The sequence below is a fragment of the Bufo bufo genome, chromosome 4 (genome assembly GCF_905171765.1).
Source record: "Bufo bufo chromosome 4, aBufBuf1.1, whole genome shotgun sequence".
Taxonomy (NCBI): Eukaryota; Metazoa; Chordata; class Amphibia; order Anura; family Bufonidae; genus Bufo; species Bufo bufo.
Genome location: NC_053392.1, coordinates 337,127,131 through 337,143,111, shown reverse-complemented (window position 1 = coordinate 337,143,111; position 15,981 = coordinate 337,127,131). Strand labels below are relative to the sequence as shown.

General features: G+C 43.0%; 1 protein-coding gene across 2 annotated transcripts in view; it reads right to left on the bottom strand.

Annotated features, from left to right (window-relative positions):
* The window catches only part of FIG4 (FIG4 phosphoinositide 5-phosphatase), a 534,658-nt gene that overhangs the window by 93,540 nt on the left and 425,137 nt on the right, over nucleotides 1-15,981 (bottom strand). For both annotated transcript variants that reach the window (XM_040428862.1, XM_040428863.1), the window contains exons 22-23: nucleotides 13,979-14,061; nucleotides 4,020-4,106 (exon numbers count right to left, since the gene is read on the bottom strand). In XM_040428862.1, the coding sequence (XP_040284796.1) occupies nucleotides 4,020-4,106; nucleotides 13,979-14,061 (170 nt within the window). The remainder of the gene's footprint in view (nucleotides 1-4,019; nucleotides 4,107-13,978; nucleotides 14,062-15,981) is intronic.

Sequence of the window (15,981 nt, the reverse complement as noted above, 5' to 3'; positions counted from 1 at the left end):
ACAACGCGGAGGCAGGATCACAGGAGACAGGCCCTAACCGAAGATCAGGCAGCAGGCTGCTGTGAAGCAGGGACCATAAAGAACCACAGGGAACACAGAAGGGCTGAACCAAGGACAAAAACAAGAGAGGAAGGAGGTACTGTATACACAGACAAATAGTTGCACACGAGCAAGGACCACGCATTGGACTCGCAGTGCACGTCAGGGAGAACACCCGTCCTGACCTCCCAGCACTCCCGGGGTCACATAGCATTATATTGATTTATGATGCTATGTAACCCTTGCAGTTCTAAAAATGTATTAGATAACACTGACAGCATTATGTCAGTGTCTTCTAATACATTCCATAACTGTAAGGGTTACATAGCATCATAAATTACTATAATGCTATGCAACCCACATCGGTGCTGGAAGTTCAGATAGGTGATGGTAGGTGTGGAAAGTTATTTTTTTTATTCCCCAAAGAAAGAGTTAAAGGTGTTCTCTGGGCTTTTACTATTGAGGACCTATCCTCAGGAGAGGCCATCAATATAATATCGGCTGGGGTCTGATACCCGCCACCCCCGCCGATCAGCTGTATGAGTAGACGGCTCGCACAGTGCGCACATGCCACCTCTTGTATCACTTCATGAGAACTGCTGCTTTGCCATAGATATAGCGGCAGCGAGCATGATAGGTCACCAATATTAAAAGCCCAGAGAACTCCTTTAATAAAAGTTGATCAAATTATATATACCCCATGATGTTACTTTTGAAAAGTAGAACTCAATCCCATGTGAACGAGGTTTATCTGCCCAAAACAGAATTAAAGTACGCAATCAATTTATATTAGCTCAGAAGGCCATTCACCTGAGCCATTTAATCCTGAGCCCTTTGTTAAATGCTGGTTTGGATCTAAAAGAAAGAGCATGCCTCATTACACAGGATGGCCAAGTGACGCTGACATTTTGACAGTCAGTGACACAGACTCAGACTGGAACCAATAAACCCTAAATTTTGAACTATGTAAATCGTTTTCATCAGTGATCAAAGTTCAAGTTTTTAAGTTCAGCTGTAAGAGGACCAAATGGAATGAGAAGGAGGAGAGAGATGCGGGACACTGCACACAGCAATGCCTTAAGCCCCATGCAGACGTCAGTGTTTCACGGACGTGCGCTGTACGTGTTCTCCACGGACAGCACACGTCCCTATTCATTTTAATGTGTGCATTCACACATCAGTTTTTCAGCACGGTCCATGGGTCAGTTTTTTTTTTACCACGAATGCATGCTCCATTTTGTCCGTGTTCACGGATCCATCACGTCCATTATAGTCTATGGGTCCGTGAAAACCGCGGATGCAATCCGTGTTGCATCCGTGTTTCATGGATCATTAACAAGAGATTAAAAATTTCAGCTGTTGAGTGTTAGTGAAACACGGATGAAACACAGACAGCAAAAAACAGACTCACGGACCCAACACAAATCTGTCACGGGAGAAAACACGGATTGAACACGGTTCTTGTTACCACTGATCTAAAACTGACACGGACGTCTGCATGAGGCATTATTCACACAGTCAGTGATTTCCATCAGTGATTTTTGAGCCAAAACCAGGTGTGACTCTAAACACAGAACAGGTGCAGATCTTTCCTTTATACCTTTATGTCTCCAGTGGCTCCAATCCTGGTTCTGGCTCACAATCACTGATGGAAATCATGGACCAAACACTGAATGAGGCAATTTTTTTATATCATAATTATATATGTATTTAAATTTGTCGACTAAAAATTTTATTTGGTTCCTACATTTTTCAGTTTAGGAGCTAATGGCTCCTAGGCAATTTCTTTAGTCTAGAGCACTGAGGGGTTGTCAAAAAAATATTCTACAGTTTTCAAACCAGCCCCTAGATCTAAATACTTTTGTAATTGCATATAATTAAAAATTTAGCATAGCAACTGAGTTATTCAATAAAATATATCTGTATAGCGCCACCTGCTGTTTTTTTTTCTCATTTCTTTGTTCGGCTCACTGAGATGGTCGCACATGCTCAGTTTTATCTTCCAACTGCTTCCTGAGATGTGATAGGGAGAGCATGGACACACCTCCTGAGCTGTGATAGGTAGAGCATGGACACACCTCCTGAGCTGCAGCATAAGAGACACTCCCCTTGAGCTGCCAGCTTGATATAAATCTAGCAGAGCAATGAATGGGGAGATCTCTGGATCCATGTGAGGTACAGGGCTTGTTTTAGCTTTCTTAGAAAGAGATTGTTACTATATAACGTATGATTTCAATTTTTTACATTAGTCACGGGATAAACCCTTTAAGAACAGGTCAGGGAAGATGTCCGCCTCCATAATCATCTTCAGAAAATAGAATAAATAAAATCAGATTACAAAAAAAGGAAATGTGTATACTATCTGGTTTTAACTGGCAGATAAAAGTTTTGGGGCAATACTAGCCTATGATTGGCTAAGAATCCCCCGGCAACACGGTGATATAGTCTGTGACAGGGGTAACTGTACATCCAAGAGCATCAATTTGCACATGATTTGGGCGCACAGTTGTGTCCATTTGAGCGAAAAGGTAAAAAAAAAAAAAGATTCAGTCCAGCATTGGTGGCTGTGCTTGCACACTATAGGAAAAAGCGCCGGCCCATGTGTGTTCCTGTGGTCCCAACCACCATAGAGGCCAGCGCTTATTCTCTATAGTGTGCAAGCACGTCCACTGATGCTGGATTGAAGGGTGGTCGTAACCCCTGTAACAGAGAAGTGTATAATGTGATGGAGCAAAAAAAAGCAATATGGATAATAACAATACATTAGTAAATACCTTGTATTAACTTTCTCTACATGATAAATGGCACTTGCAGAAGTGAAACAACCCCTTTAACTAAATTCAAGCTACAGTAAGGGTAAAAAGACACTGGTATGTTTATGATAAAAAAAATAAAAAAATAAAACATTTACATAATAGCTATCCTGTTGCAGCAATATTCTTTTAGTAACATACTATATTACCTACCAACTCAAGCTAAATATAAAGTCTGCTCTCTTTTGTTTGAAGTGATGCTAAATGAGAAAATATTTGCGGCTGCATTGTAAAATTGTTCTCTTAGGGCTGTTTCACACGAGCGGATGCCGTGCGTGGCATCCGCTCCGTGAAAGAGTGCCAAGACCCGATGCAGACTGCAGAGGCACGGAGCATTAAAATGACTGATAATGCTCCGTGCCTCTCTGTGATCTCTTTACTACGAAATCACAGTGACAACTTTATCTCACTGATCACAGAGAGGCACGGAGCATTATCAGTCATTTTAATGCTCCGTGCCTCTGCAGTCTGCATCGGGTCTTGGCACTCTTTCACGGAGCGGACGCCACGCACGGCATCCGCTCGTGTGAAACAGCCCTTAGGCTACTTTCACACTAGCGTTTTTCTTTTCCGGCATAGAGTTCCGTCACAGGGGCTCTATACCGGAAAAGAACTGATCAGGTATATCCCCATGCATTCTGAATGGAGAGTAATCCGTTCAGGATGCATCAGGATGTCTTCAGTTCAGTCGTTTTGACTGATCAGGCAAAAGATAAAACCGTAGCATGCTATGGTTTTATCTCCGGCGAAAAAAACTGAAGACTTGCCTGAATGCCGGCATTTTCTCCGCATAGGAATGTATTAGTGCCGGTTCCGGCATTCAGAATACCGGAATGCCGGATCCGTCCTTCCGGTCTGCGCATGCGCAGACTGAAAAAAAGGTGAAAAAAATAAATGCCGGATCCGTTTTGCCGGATGACACCGGAAAGACGGATCCGGCATTTCAATGCATTTTTTCTACTGATCAGGCATTTTTAAGACTGATAAGGATCCTGATCAGTCTTACTAATGCCATCAGTTGACATCCGTTTTGCCTGATCCGGCGACGGAACTGCTTGCCGGATATCTCTGCCGCAAGTGTGAAAGTACCCTTAGCAGAATATATTTTATATCATGTCATAAGGATGTACACTAAAGATACAAAAAGAGGAAATCAATGTTACATACAGTTTTACGATTGTGTCCATGGTCCATTGATTCGCTTTTACGTGTCTTTTCTCTTGTTTGTGTTGGCATAGTCCCAAATGTACAAACCTAATGCAGACAATCAAAATTAAAATATGATGTATATAAATTAGTAAATAAAAACATTTTAAAAAGTATAAAATTAGTACAGTACTTAGAAAGGACAATATCAGAAAATCACTTTTTTTTTACAGTTGGTGCTTTTTTTTTAAAGTTACTAGCCACATAAGAAAATGTTGAAGTATCTCAGTAATTACACTGATGCCAAGAACAGACAGTGTGTCAGCGTGAGGAGTTTATTGACAACTTTACTGTATTGATGAAGGCCTATAAGGGTCTATTCACACGTCCGTATATGTTTTGCGTATCCGCAAAACACGGGCACCGGCAATGTGCGTTCCGCACATCGCCGGCTATTGGGGACAGGACTAGGACATGTTCTATTTTTTTGCGGAACGGAAGTGCGGATCCGCAAAAGCGGATGCGGACAGCACATTCTGGCCCCATTTAAAATTAATGGGTCCGCACCTGCTCCGCAAAATTGCGGAAACGGATGTGGACCCTTTTTCCGGACATGTGAATGGACCCTAAAAAGCAGAACAGCAAAACTATACATACAGATAAGAGTCCATATTCACTACCTTTGTCATTCCCTAGTCTCTGAAGGATGGGGATATACTCCATCACTTCCTGTAGGCTATAACATTCTATGGCATTTCTAAAAACATTAGCTCCTGTTCATTACAGCTGACTTAAAGGGGTTGTCTCATCACAGTTCCGACCACTGCCCAGCCGAGAAACAGTGGAGACCTCCAGCGCTCTGCTGTTTCAGAAGGTCTCATTGCCGTGCATGAGATCTATGAGAACAGAGTAGCACAACAAGCTATGTTATTTCTGAGGAAGGGAAACAGTATGCTGTGCTACGCCATTTCAGTAGCTCTCATTCGCACCACAGGGCGGGGACCCGTAGCCTCCACAAACAGTTTCTATGCCGTGGTCAGCGCTGACCGCGGCATTGAAGGGGTTAATCCGCCAGCATGGGCTTTTACAGCAGTGATAGAGCAGGGGCTTGGCTGTTAGTCACAGTCGGCCCGGGCCCCTGCACTGATCGGGAATGCACAGCTCAGGCTCCTGCCCGATCAGCTTGACTTCTAGTACGTCAATTTGTGGGAAGTGACTTCCCGCTGTGATGTATAATATGTCATACGTTGGGAAGTGGTTAAAACACACATCCTACTGTAATATCTTTATAGACCATGGACAAAGGAAGTGTGAGTTTGGCAGGTGCAGGCGAGTTTAAAAAAGGTGAGTTTAAAAAAGAAAACAAAATAGATACAATTGTAAAAATATGCATTTGGAGACATTTATTAAGACCGGTGTATTACATGCGCCCTAAAGACACACTGATTGGGGGTCTTATAAAAATTGGACATCTGATCTAAGGTTTGATTGGGGGTCTAATCTAAGGTCTGATTTTTATTTATTTTTTTAACATTGGGGATTTGTTCTGAGGTCTGACTAACATTGGCGGTCTGATTAGGGCTCTGAACTGAGGATCTGAGCTGAGGACTGATTAACATTAGGGGTTTGATTGATGGTCTAATGACTTTTTTTTTTTCCTTCTCTAAAACCTATATGGGCAGGTTTTCTTTTTTTTAAATCAAATTATTTAAAAAAAATAGAAAAAGTGTACAACAAGGGCAACCAGCCCACAGGTCATAGTAGCATGAACATATATACTAAGGTACATAGTAGGCAAGCATTGTAACAATATTTAGATACTGAATATCACAATGTAGAAGTGATCATAGAAGCTAAAATTATTCAAATAAAAGTGGGGTGAACACATTATTAGATCATAGTGGGAGGAATTGCTATTATGATAAGGCGTGAGAATAGTGATCTGTACAACACTTAAACCAAGGCGACCAAAGGGCCAAGTATTTGTCATGGGAAAGCCTCTCCCAGCTGGACAATTCCTCCAATCTACTAATGTCTTGAGTTTTTTGGATCCACTCCGACAACGTGGGAGCGCGCTCTGACAGCCAATTTAAGGGAATCAAAAGCTTTGCTGCTCCTATCAGATGGGAGACCAGAGAATGTTTATGTAGAGGATAGTGGCTATTTGAAAGGTTAATGAGCACCAAGGAAGGGGTAATGGGAGCTCCTATAGAGCAAATTTGTTGTATAGCTTTGGACACTGAACCCCAAAAAAGGCTTATATTCTTACAAGTCCACCATATATGGTAGGCCGTGCCCTGCTCCGTATGACATCGCCAGCATGCTGGAGATAACGAGGGGTCCATTTTGTGCAACTTGTCCGGGGTGCAATACCATTTTGAGTAACTTAAATTAGTTCTCTTAGATCCTAACGCACCTCGAAAAGCCATGTGAGTGTTTCAGAGCTACTGAAACCTCGCTATCTGAAAGAGTTAGGCCTAGCTCTTTCTCCCAATTCTGAATGAAATGTGTTTTTTCAGAAGTGTTAATATCAACTAACTTGTTATATAGGAGTGAGATCAATCGTTTCTTGGGAATAGGGGATTCTATGATAGCGTCATACCAAGAAGGGATGTAGTTTCTATGAGCAGTGTTTAAATACTGATGACTAATTGTGATGAAATGAGAGTAATGGAGGAATGACCATTTAGTAGCTCAGTGCGATGCCTGGAGGTCCGACAGAGCTGGAATCACCCCTCCCCTTAACAAGTCCCCAATCGTGTCCTTGCCAAAGGAGGACCAAATTCCCATAGTATCCACGTATTCCGGATGGAAATAGAAGGGAAGCAGTCTCATGGGCATGAAAGGCGAGGGGCCTCGGGGAAGATTAAAAATAGGTGCAAGTCTAGCCCAAGTGTTAAGGACTCCCAAAAGTGGCGGAGGAACCGTGGAGCTTTGTCCTCTCTGAGCTGGCACCTTCCACAAAGACGCCAATACTGAGGGGGAGATTAGCTTATGGGCTATTTGGTAGCCTAATTTATTATTATGAGGGTTAATGAGTTCGGAGTGAAGTCTCATTTGGATGGACAAGTAGTACGCCTTAATGTCCGGAATCCCAAAACCACCTTTGTGTTTCGGCCGAGCCAGCATGGAATAGGCCAGTCGCGGTTTAGCCTTTTTCCATATAAAAGAGGAGAACACTCTGCGGATGGCTAATTAATAAGACTCCGGCAAAGGTTCGGGGAGTGTCTGTAGCAGGTAGAGCAGTTTCGGCAGGACATATGTTTTAATTAATTTTTTCCTGCCTATCCAGGATAAGTAGGGGATATTAAGATCTTTAAGTTGCTTTTTGATATTGGACAGAAGTGTGGGGTAGTTTAGTTAGTAAGACATGCTAGGGTCTTTAGGAATATTTACCCCCAGGTAATTAATATGTGATTCACCCCATTGGAAAGGGAATTTCTTGGCCAAAGGTGAAATGTTATTTAAGAGGACTAATGCCTAGAGCAGTACATTTAGAAAGGTTAATTCTAAAGTTGGACATTTGTCCAAAAACCTCAAATAGGTTTAAGATAGCCTGAAAGGCCTCATCCGGGTCAACTAGGAATAAAAGCATATAATCTGCGAATGCCGCAACTTTGTGAATCGCTAGTCCTACCTCCAAGCCCCGAATTTTTGTATCTTGTCTAATGGCCTGTAGCAAAGATTCCAGGCACAAGATAAAAAGCGTGGGCGATAATGGGCACCCTTGTCGGGTTCCATTTGTAATGGAAAAAGACTGGGAAAGAACTCCGTTCACCTTGACCTTTGCGTGGGGGGGAGGAGTACAGGGACAGTATTGCTGTTATGAACTGAAGAGGAAAACCAAACTTATGAAGAGTGGATTCCATGTAACACCAATCTACCCGGTTGAATGCTTTCTCAGCATCTGTGCTGAGTAGTGTAAGTTGAGAATTATGTGCCAAGGCATATTCAATGGCCTGTTGTACTCTAAAAGGTACTGTCCCTGCACTCTCTACCCCCCACAAACCCAGATTGTTCAGGGGAAATTAATTTTCGGAGTAGGGGGGCAATCCTATATGCTAATATTTTTGCCCAGACCTTTACATCGGCGTTTAAAAGTGAAATGGGCCTATAACTAGAGGGAATTTCAGGATCTTTACCTGGCTTAGGAAGCACAACAATGTGAGCCTCTAGTGCTTGGTGTGCCGGAGAGGAGCCGGAAAGCAGTGAATTAAAATATGTCACTATGTGCGGTCCCAACACGGACACATTTTTTTTATAATAAGATGTCGGCAGCCCATTCGGCCCTGGGCTCTTGCCGTTAGGTACAGTGATAAGAACTTTACTCAATTCCTCAAGGGTAACCGGGGCCACCAGAGACTTTCTATCAGATGTGTTTAACACTGGTAAATTTAGAGTAGATAGAAAATAATGTATACTGACTTTCCTTGCAGATAAAGTATCGGGAGGTTCCTGGGGGCGAATATTATATAATGATTGATGATATCGGGAAGCTTTTCGCCTCCTATTAGGGGTGGATGACACCCGGCTGCCATTAGGAGACTTCATTTGTTTAATATGCGTTTGTTCTATCCTCTTTTTGACCAGAGCTGACATGATCTTGTTGCCTTTGTCACCATGGGCATATTGTCTATGTCTTAGCCATATATATAGGCATTGGCCGCCTTAACATTCAAAAGGGATTTAAGTTCGTTCCTTAATGCCACTAGAGTGTCAAGGTCTGTAAGAGCTAAGGATCTCTTATGAGCACTCTCTATAACCGCAATTTGCGACAAGAGTAAGGGAATTTGTGATGAGCATTTCTTCTTCAAATAGGACCCTAACGCTATAAATTCTCCCCAAATGACAGCTTTATGAGCCTCCCAAATGGAGGCGGGAGAGGCCTCTGAAGGAGTATTTAAGTCAAAGTATGTTTGGAGTTTCTTGGAAAGGGATATAACATGTGAGGAAGTGTCTAGCAGCGTTGGGTTAAGCCGCCATGTTCACTCCCTACCAGATAGTTCAGGGATGACTAAGGACATGAAGACAGGAGGGTGGTCAGAAACCGTAATGCAATGGATGTCAGTACCAATTACTTGGGGTAAGTATCTATCCTGTATAAAGAAGTAATCCAGCCTTTGATATGATTTATGAGGATTGGAATAAAAGGTGTAGTCCCTTCTATCTGCGTGTTTAGACCTCCAGACATCGCTTAAGTCAAGTTCTCTCAATGTACTATGTATACCCCTCAGTGCCCCATATGAGACCGCAGACCTCTGGGAGGAAAAGTCAAGTAAAGGATTTAGTACTAAATTGAGGTCCCCACCCACAACAAGGAGTCCCGAAGTGAATAAGGAAACATCCAAGAGCACTTTCTTCAACCATTTGGCTGTGCCCGTGTTAGGAGCATATAAATTGCAGAGGGTGACCTCAACATTTCCCAGTTTACCCCTTAAAAATAGATTAATAGATAAATCTCCCCTCGGGGTCAGCCATCTCAGCCGAGGCCACAAAGGGCACATTGTTATGGAAACCAATACTGACATGTCTTGATGAGCGTTCATAACAGGCGTGATACCATTTTTGATAGCAGGATCTAGTCATTGCAGGCGCGCAAGCTGATCTAAAATGCGTCTCTTGTAACATAATCACATCAGCTGTCTCTTTCCTCAATATCTGGAAAACGGGGCTCCTATTAACTGGGTTATTACACTCATTAACATTAAAAGAGGCCAATTTTATCTGTAAGGAGGCCATCAACATAACATTGAGGGAAGCAGAGCAGGCCCACCACAAGCGCCATGACCCGATATTTAAACATTAGAACTACTGCTAACGAAATTAAGAACAGATTAGAAAAAATCTTACAAAACCATGAGGCTCTCAAGGGAGCAAGTTGGGGAGAGGTTAGCATAAAAATATGTATAGCCCAATCTGCCCAAGCCGCTGTAGGTAAGCCTATAGCAAACAACAAAAGGGTGAGAAAGCCTATTCCGCTGATAATTACAGACTGAATTGCACTAAGAGCAAAATAGGTGAATGAGGTATGAAACAGAGTAAGAGCTGGATACATAAGAACAGCTTGACGTACATAAGGGGCTAATCCCATATGGAGTATTCGGTGTATAGGTTGAGCTGAGTACATGAGGAAAGCTGAATACCTAAAAGAAGCTGTGTACATAATAAAGCGGAGTACAAAATATAAGCTGAGTACATAAGATAAACTGAATATAATCAGTGAGCCGAGTACATTAATACAAGGGAGACACCAAAGGTACATAATGAGGGTTGAGAACACTGCGTGACCTCTAATTGGGGCAGACACCCCGCATAATCACACTTACGAGGACCTTCTGTCACGGCGGGGAGGGGGGGAAACACCTCACCGTGCGGTGTCAAAGGGTAAAGGGGATCAGCCTGGCCAAAAAGGAGTAATAAGGGAGCAGGTCACCTCCTACAACGTCCCTAATCCTCTCCCTGACTCCTCACCGTATGAGCTGACCCCGAAGGTGGGACGGCTCATACACTGGATACCTAATATCCTGAGTTGCCCTGGAAATTCCTCCCTTAGGAGCAGGGGAGAGACTACCTGTTCATCCACAATACGGAGGAACAGGAGTCTCTAACTAAGGCCAGGCTGCAAGGAGGGGAAACGCATACAGCTAAAGGAGATGGCAGGTAAGTGAAACCAGTAACACACTTACCTACCACAGACACACTGACTGGAACCCGTGCACAAGTGCTAGTGTCCACACCAACATTAAAGGACACAGCACACACCACAAACCACACAGGAACCCAGGACTCCATAGCTGCAATAACTTGGGACAGAGGAATGTCTAGTAAACATGACACCAAACACAACCAGACATGTAACACCAAACTAGACATTCAAACACCCTGCACATAACCCACTCCATACAAATAATGACAGGAAGGGAAGGAGACACCGGGATGACATAGAACATCTATGACCATAAGGGTGGCCCTCACTGGACAGATGGAACAAGCCAGGAACCGTGAACCACCAGCATACACCAAGGCTGGAGGAACCCCGAGCTTCAGGCATCCAGCAGAGGCTAAATAGCCCAAGCAGCCACACCCACACACACATAAACCCAGTGTTCACAAAACACTAGGAAGGGAGTTAACCCTTCCAACACCAGACAAGGGAAGGAAGCCACTTAAAGGGGAAGTGCACACACAAGCAAACTAAACCACGTAACCACCGGCAACAGCATGCGTGGCAACCATGTCACGGCAATCACCCAAAAGGCCGAGACACTGCCACCGCATGCTCACACAGCAACACGTTGCCGCGGGAAACCGCAAGTGTGGCAACAGTGTCACAGCGTATACCATAGGTCGTGACACATTCATAGAGTCAGATCAAAACACAATCTTGGAAAGAACCTTCAGATCAGTTGTTGGAACCTGATCTAGGAGACCTGTTATTTCTATTGGTTTTCTGCCTCTTGACGGTGGACCAGGAGTTTGGAATCTGCGTCGTAGGCATCACCATGTCCTGAGTTATGGGCAGCCATGAAAGAATCTCCAATGGTGGTAAGTGCAGGATCACCCATGCTTGGCTCAAATCTTCAGGTGAGCGAATCGTGACTCGGCGACCTCCGGCTGTAATGAGTAGGCCAAAAGGGAAAAGCCACCTGTAATGTATTTTAGACGCCAGCAGTGCGTCAGTTAAGGGCTTTAAAATCCTCCTTTTTTGAAGGGTGGAGGGAGCTAGATCCTGATAGATCAGGATTTTGGCGCCTGCCAAAGTTAGATCAGCCGTGTCTCTGGCTTTATGCAATAAGGCTTCCGTATCATGGTAGCTTAGCAGAGCACATATGATATCTCTTGGATTTTCAGAGGGAGTAGGCTTGGGGCGAATAGCCCTATGGACACGTTCCACTACTATGGCAGATGCTCTTTCTGTACCCAGCAAACTAGAAAATAAAGTCTGCATAGAGGCAAGCAGATTCTCTTTATCTGGAGCTTCAGGAAATCCTCTTATTCTTAAGTTTTTTCTACGATTCCTGTTCTCCTGATCCTCCAACATCAATAACGTGTTGTTGATTGCGAACCTGTAGGTCTCAAAGATATTCCTGGCCTCTGAGTTAAAAGAAGGCAAGTCATCCTGCGTTTGCTCCAAAGCCTCCACTCTACTGCCTATGTGGCGGATATCTGTTTTTATGGCCGATAATTCCGCAGCAATAGGGGCTAGAGCTCTCTGCAGAGCCTGGTCGAAGAAGTCTCTGGTGAGCACGGTGGCATCACTTACCCCCCGATGTAAGGAGGAGGTGCCAGGCTTCTGTATCATGTCGCAGGGAGTCTTGTTCTTTCGGCGCCATCTTGCCCGAACGCACAGCTGGGTGAGTCGCTTGCTTGTGAAGGAATTCATGCATCTGTTTAAGCTGTTTCGCCGATCATTCGGTATTGGGCGTCTCAGCAGGAAAATTCTTGGGCTGTATTTTCACCATTACGGCAGAATAGGGTGCAACAGAAAGCTTACAGCAGCTTGGTGGCGGGAGCGCTACTCTCGAGCAGCCGCCATCGAACGAGGTCAGGCTCCGCTCCCCGGCAGGTGTTTCTTTATAAAGCAAAAAATATATGCATTTGGTAGACATTATTATACAATATTTTTAAAACTACTGGTATATATATGTTTTTGATTTTGCTTTTTTTTGCTGGGGATAAGGAAAAAAGGAGACGAATATAAGTAGCAGTTTTTAAAAAAAAGGTAAAGGTTACATTAAAATTAGTGTACGTAACACATTTTGCGAACCGATGGATATACTGTGTGCCAATCTGCTGCCGGAACACCTTTTTATAGCAGAAGTAACAAAAAACTCAAAGGCGTAGTGCAATCAAAAACATTTATCACCTATAAATACTCGATTGTTAGGGTCTGAATGCTGGATTCCCACCTATCGCCAGAACCCCTAGTCCCCCATTCCCCCAAGCTGCTTCATATAATGTCTAAGTCACTGACAGAAACAGCCGAGTTCTGAGACTTTGCATGGAGTGATCGGGTGCCTGCTCAATGGCTTTAGTCATGCAGCTGAGGGAACGCAGATCTTAGCAGTTGTACCCCTCCATCGGCAGGTTAAAGCTGTTGTCCATGGTAGCATGGTACTAGGTTGGATGTCTCTTTTCCAAAATACTTATTTGTTCAAGATGATCTAATCCGTATACAGCCAATAATTGTTTGGCTTAAAACTGAAGAACGCATTAGGTAGTAAATTTCTACTCCAAAGTTTGTCCCACTCCATCTCACAGACACTCATATTTGATGTGGAATCAACAAAGAAACCAAACCAGGAATATGATTTGTAAAGATGGTGCAAATATTGCAAAAAGCTGATGGTTCGTTTACTAGTGTCTCAAATTTCATTTTCTTCATTACCGACCTGGCTGATCTAGGAATCAACTACTATAAGTTGCCAGACTCTCACAAAATGGTCAAGAAGCAATTGCTGATTTTTATTTTTTAAGCATGGCAAATGCAATTTTCATCCTAGTCATCAGAACAAAGCTCCCCTAAACGCAGTAAAAATATTGACCATCCTAGTAATAAAACCTGCATTTCCTATATTCGCCTCCATGTCGACAGTAGCCATAGTAGCTCACAATCAGGACTGTAATTGCGTCTGCAAGGAGAGATGAAGTTCTTTGCGCATGGCTACACGGTAACATGTGTCACATAAAATAATAGGGCATGGCTACGTGGTGACATTCGTTGCATGACATGAATGGTGATGCAATGCGACATACTGCACCTGTGACAAGACAATTGCAAAAATGGATGGATTTTTTGCAACTGTCGTGTCATAGTTGCCATGTAGCCATTCCCTCAGTGATGGCATCCTGCTCCATGCATCCACCATTGTGTGGAAACATTTGTCAATTTTGTTGAGGTAGATAATTTTATATAATATTTAAATCCAAAGAAGCCATTATTGAAAATGTTATTTTCACTAAAATTCACAAAAAATTACCTTGTATAGATGTGAAGATCAGTCTCAGAAGGAGCATCTGAAAGATTAATTCCGTAAGTATCTCTTGTTGACTGAGAAGTTGTCTGAAATAATATAAGACAAAAATTTAACAACCAGTTAAGATTACAAAGTAAATAGAATTGTTATACAAACATTGGATGTACATCTATCTATCAAAAAAAGAAGGTAGTACCGTGTTAGGCAGGAAGAAACTTATAGGCCTCTTTCACACGGGCGTCGCGTGTGAGGGCCGGATAGGATGCGGGTGCGTCGTGGGAAAATCGTGCGATTTTTCCTGCGAGGGGGGCGAGTTTTATATCCGATTGCGTTGCGTTCTTTAGTTTTATCCGCGCGAGTGCATTGTATAGAAAAAAACTGTGAGAAAAACTGAATGTGGTACCCAGACCCAGTTCTTCACTGAAGTTCAGGTTTGAGTTAGGTATTCTGTAGATTTTATTATTTTCCCTTATAACATGGTTATAAGGGAAAATAATAGCATTCTTAATACAGAATGCTAAGTAAATTAGGGATGGAGGGGTTAAAATAAATAAATAAAATTATACTCACCTCATCCACTTGTTCGCGCAGCCCGGCTTGTCTTCTTTCTTCTTCTTTGAGGACCTAGGAGAAAAGGACCTTTGGTGACGTCACCAAAGGTCCTTTTCTACCAGGTCCTCAAAGAAGAAGAAAGAAGACAAGCCGGGCTGTGCGAACAAGTGGATGAGGTGAGTTAAATTTTTATTTATTTATTTTAACCCCTCCATCCCTAATTTACTTAGCATTCTGTTTTAAGAATGCTATTTTTTTCCCTTATAACAATGTTATAAGGGAAAATAATAAAGATCGGGTCCCCATTCCGATCGTCACCTAGCAACCATGCGTGAAAATCGCACCGCATCCGCACTTGCTTGAGGATGCTTGCGATTTTTCACGCAGCCTCATTCACTTCTATGGGGCCTGCGTTGCATGAAAAACGCACAATATAGAGCTTACTGCTATTTTCACGCAACGCACAAGTGATGCGTGAAAATCACCGCTCATGTGCACAGCCCATTGAAGTGAATGGGTCCGGTATCAGTGCGGGTGCAATGCGTTCACCTCACGCATTGCACCCGCACGGAATTCTCGCCCGTGTGAAAGGGGCCATAGGAGTTATAATTTTATTGGAGAACCAGATAAAAAATTATAGCTTTCAGAACACAGTGGTCCCTTTCTCAGGAACGTACACAGTTCATCCTATGCTTGCAATAAATTTTCGGGTCAGCTACTAAAGGTATCATAACATATGAATCGCAGTGCAAAGCGTCACAACCTGGGAGAAGGTGAGTTTCCGCCCGGCAGTGTGTTATGATAAACAAAAGAGCCCTTGCCCTGCGCGATCTAGCGCAGGGCAAGGGAGCGCATCGGAGCATGAGATGCTCCAATGCTAGCTTCAGGGGAGCTGCCTGGGTGAAAATATAGGTATGTCCGGGTTCAGCTCTGAACCCGGACAACCCCTTTAAGGACCAAGCCATTTTTTGCAAATCTGACATGTGTCACTTAATGTGGTGATAACTTTAAAACGCTTTTACTTATCCAGGCCATTCTAAGATTGTTTTTTCGACACATATTGTATTTCATGACAGTGGTAAAATTGAGTAAAAAAATTTCATTTTTATTTATAAAAAAATACAAAATTAACCAAAAATTTTGAAAAATTAGCAAATTTCAATTTCTCAGCTTTTATAATAGATAGTAATACCTCCAAAAATAATTATTACTTTACATTTTCCATATGTCTACTTCATGTTTAGATCATTTTGTACAAGACATTTTTCTTTTTTGGGGAAGTTCGAAGGCTTAGAAGTTTAGAAGCTAATCTTGAAATTTTTCAGAAAATTTCCAAAACCCACTTTTTAACCACCTCCGGACCGCTGTACGCAGATTCGCGTTCCGGAGGTGGCAGCCCTGCGCTCAGCGACGCATATACGCGTCATCTCGCGTGAGCCGGGATTTCCTGTGAA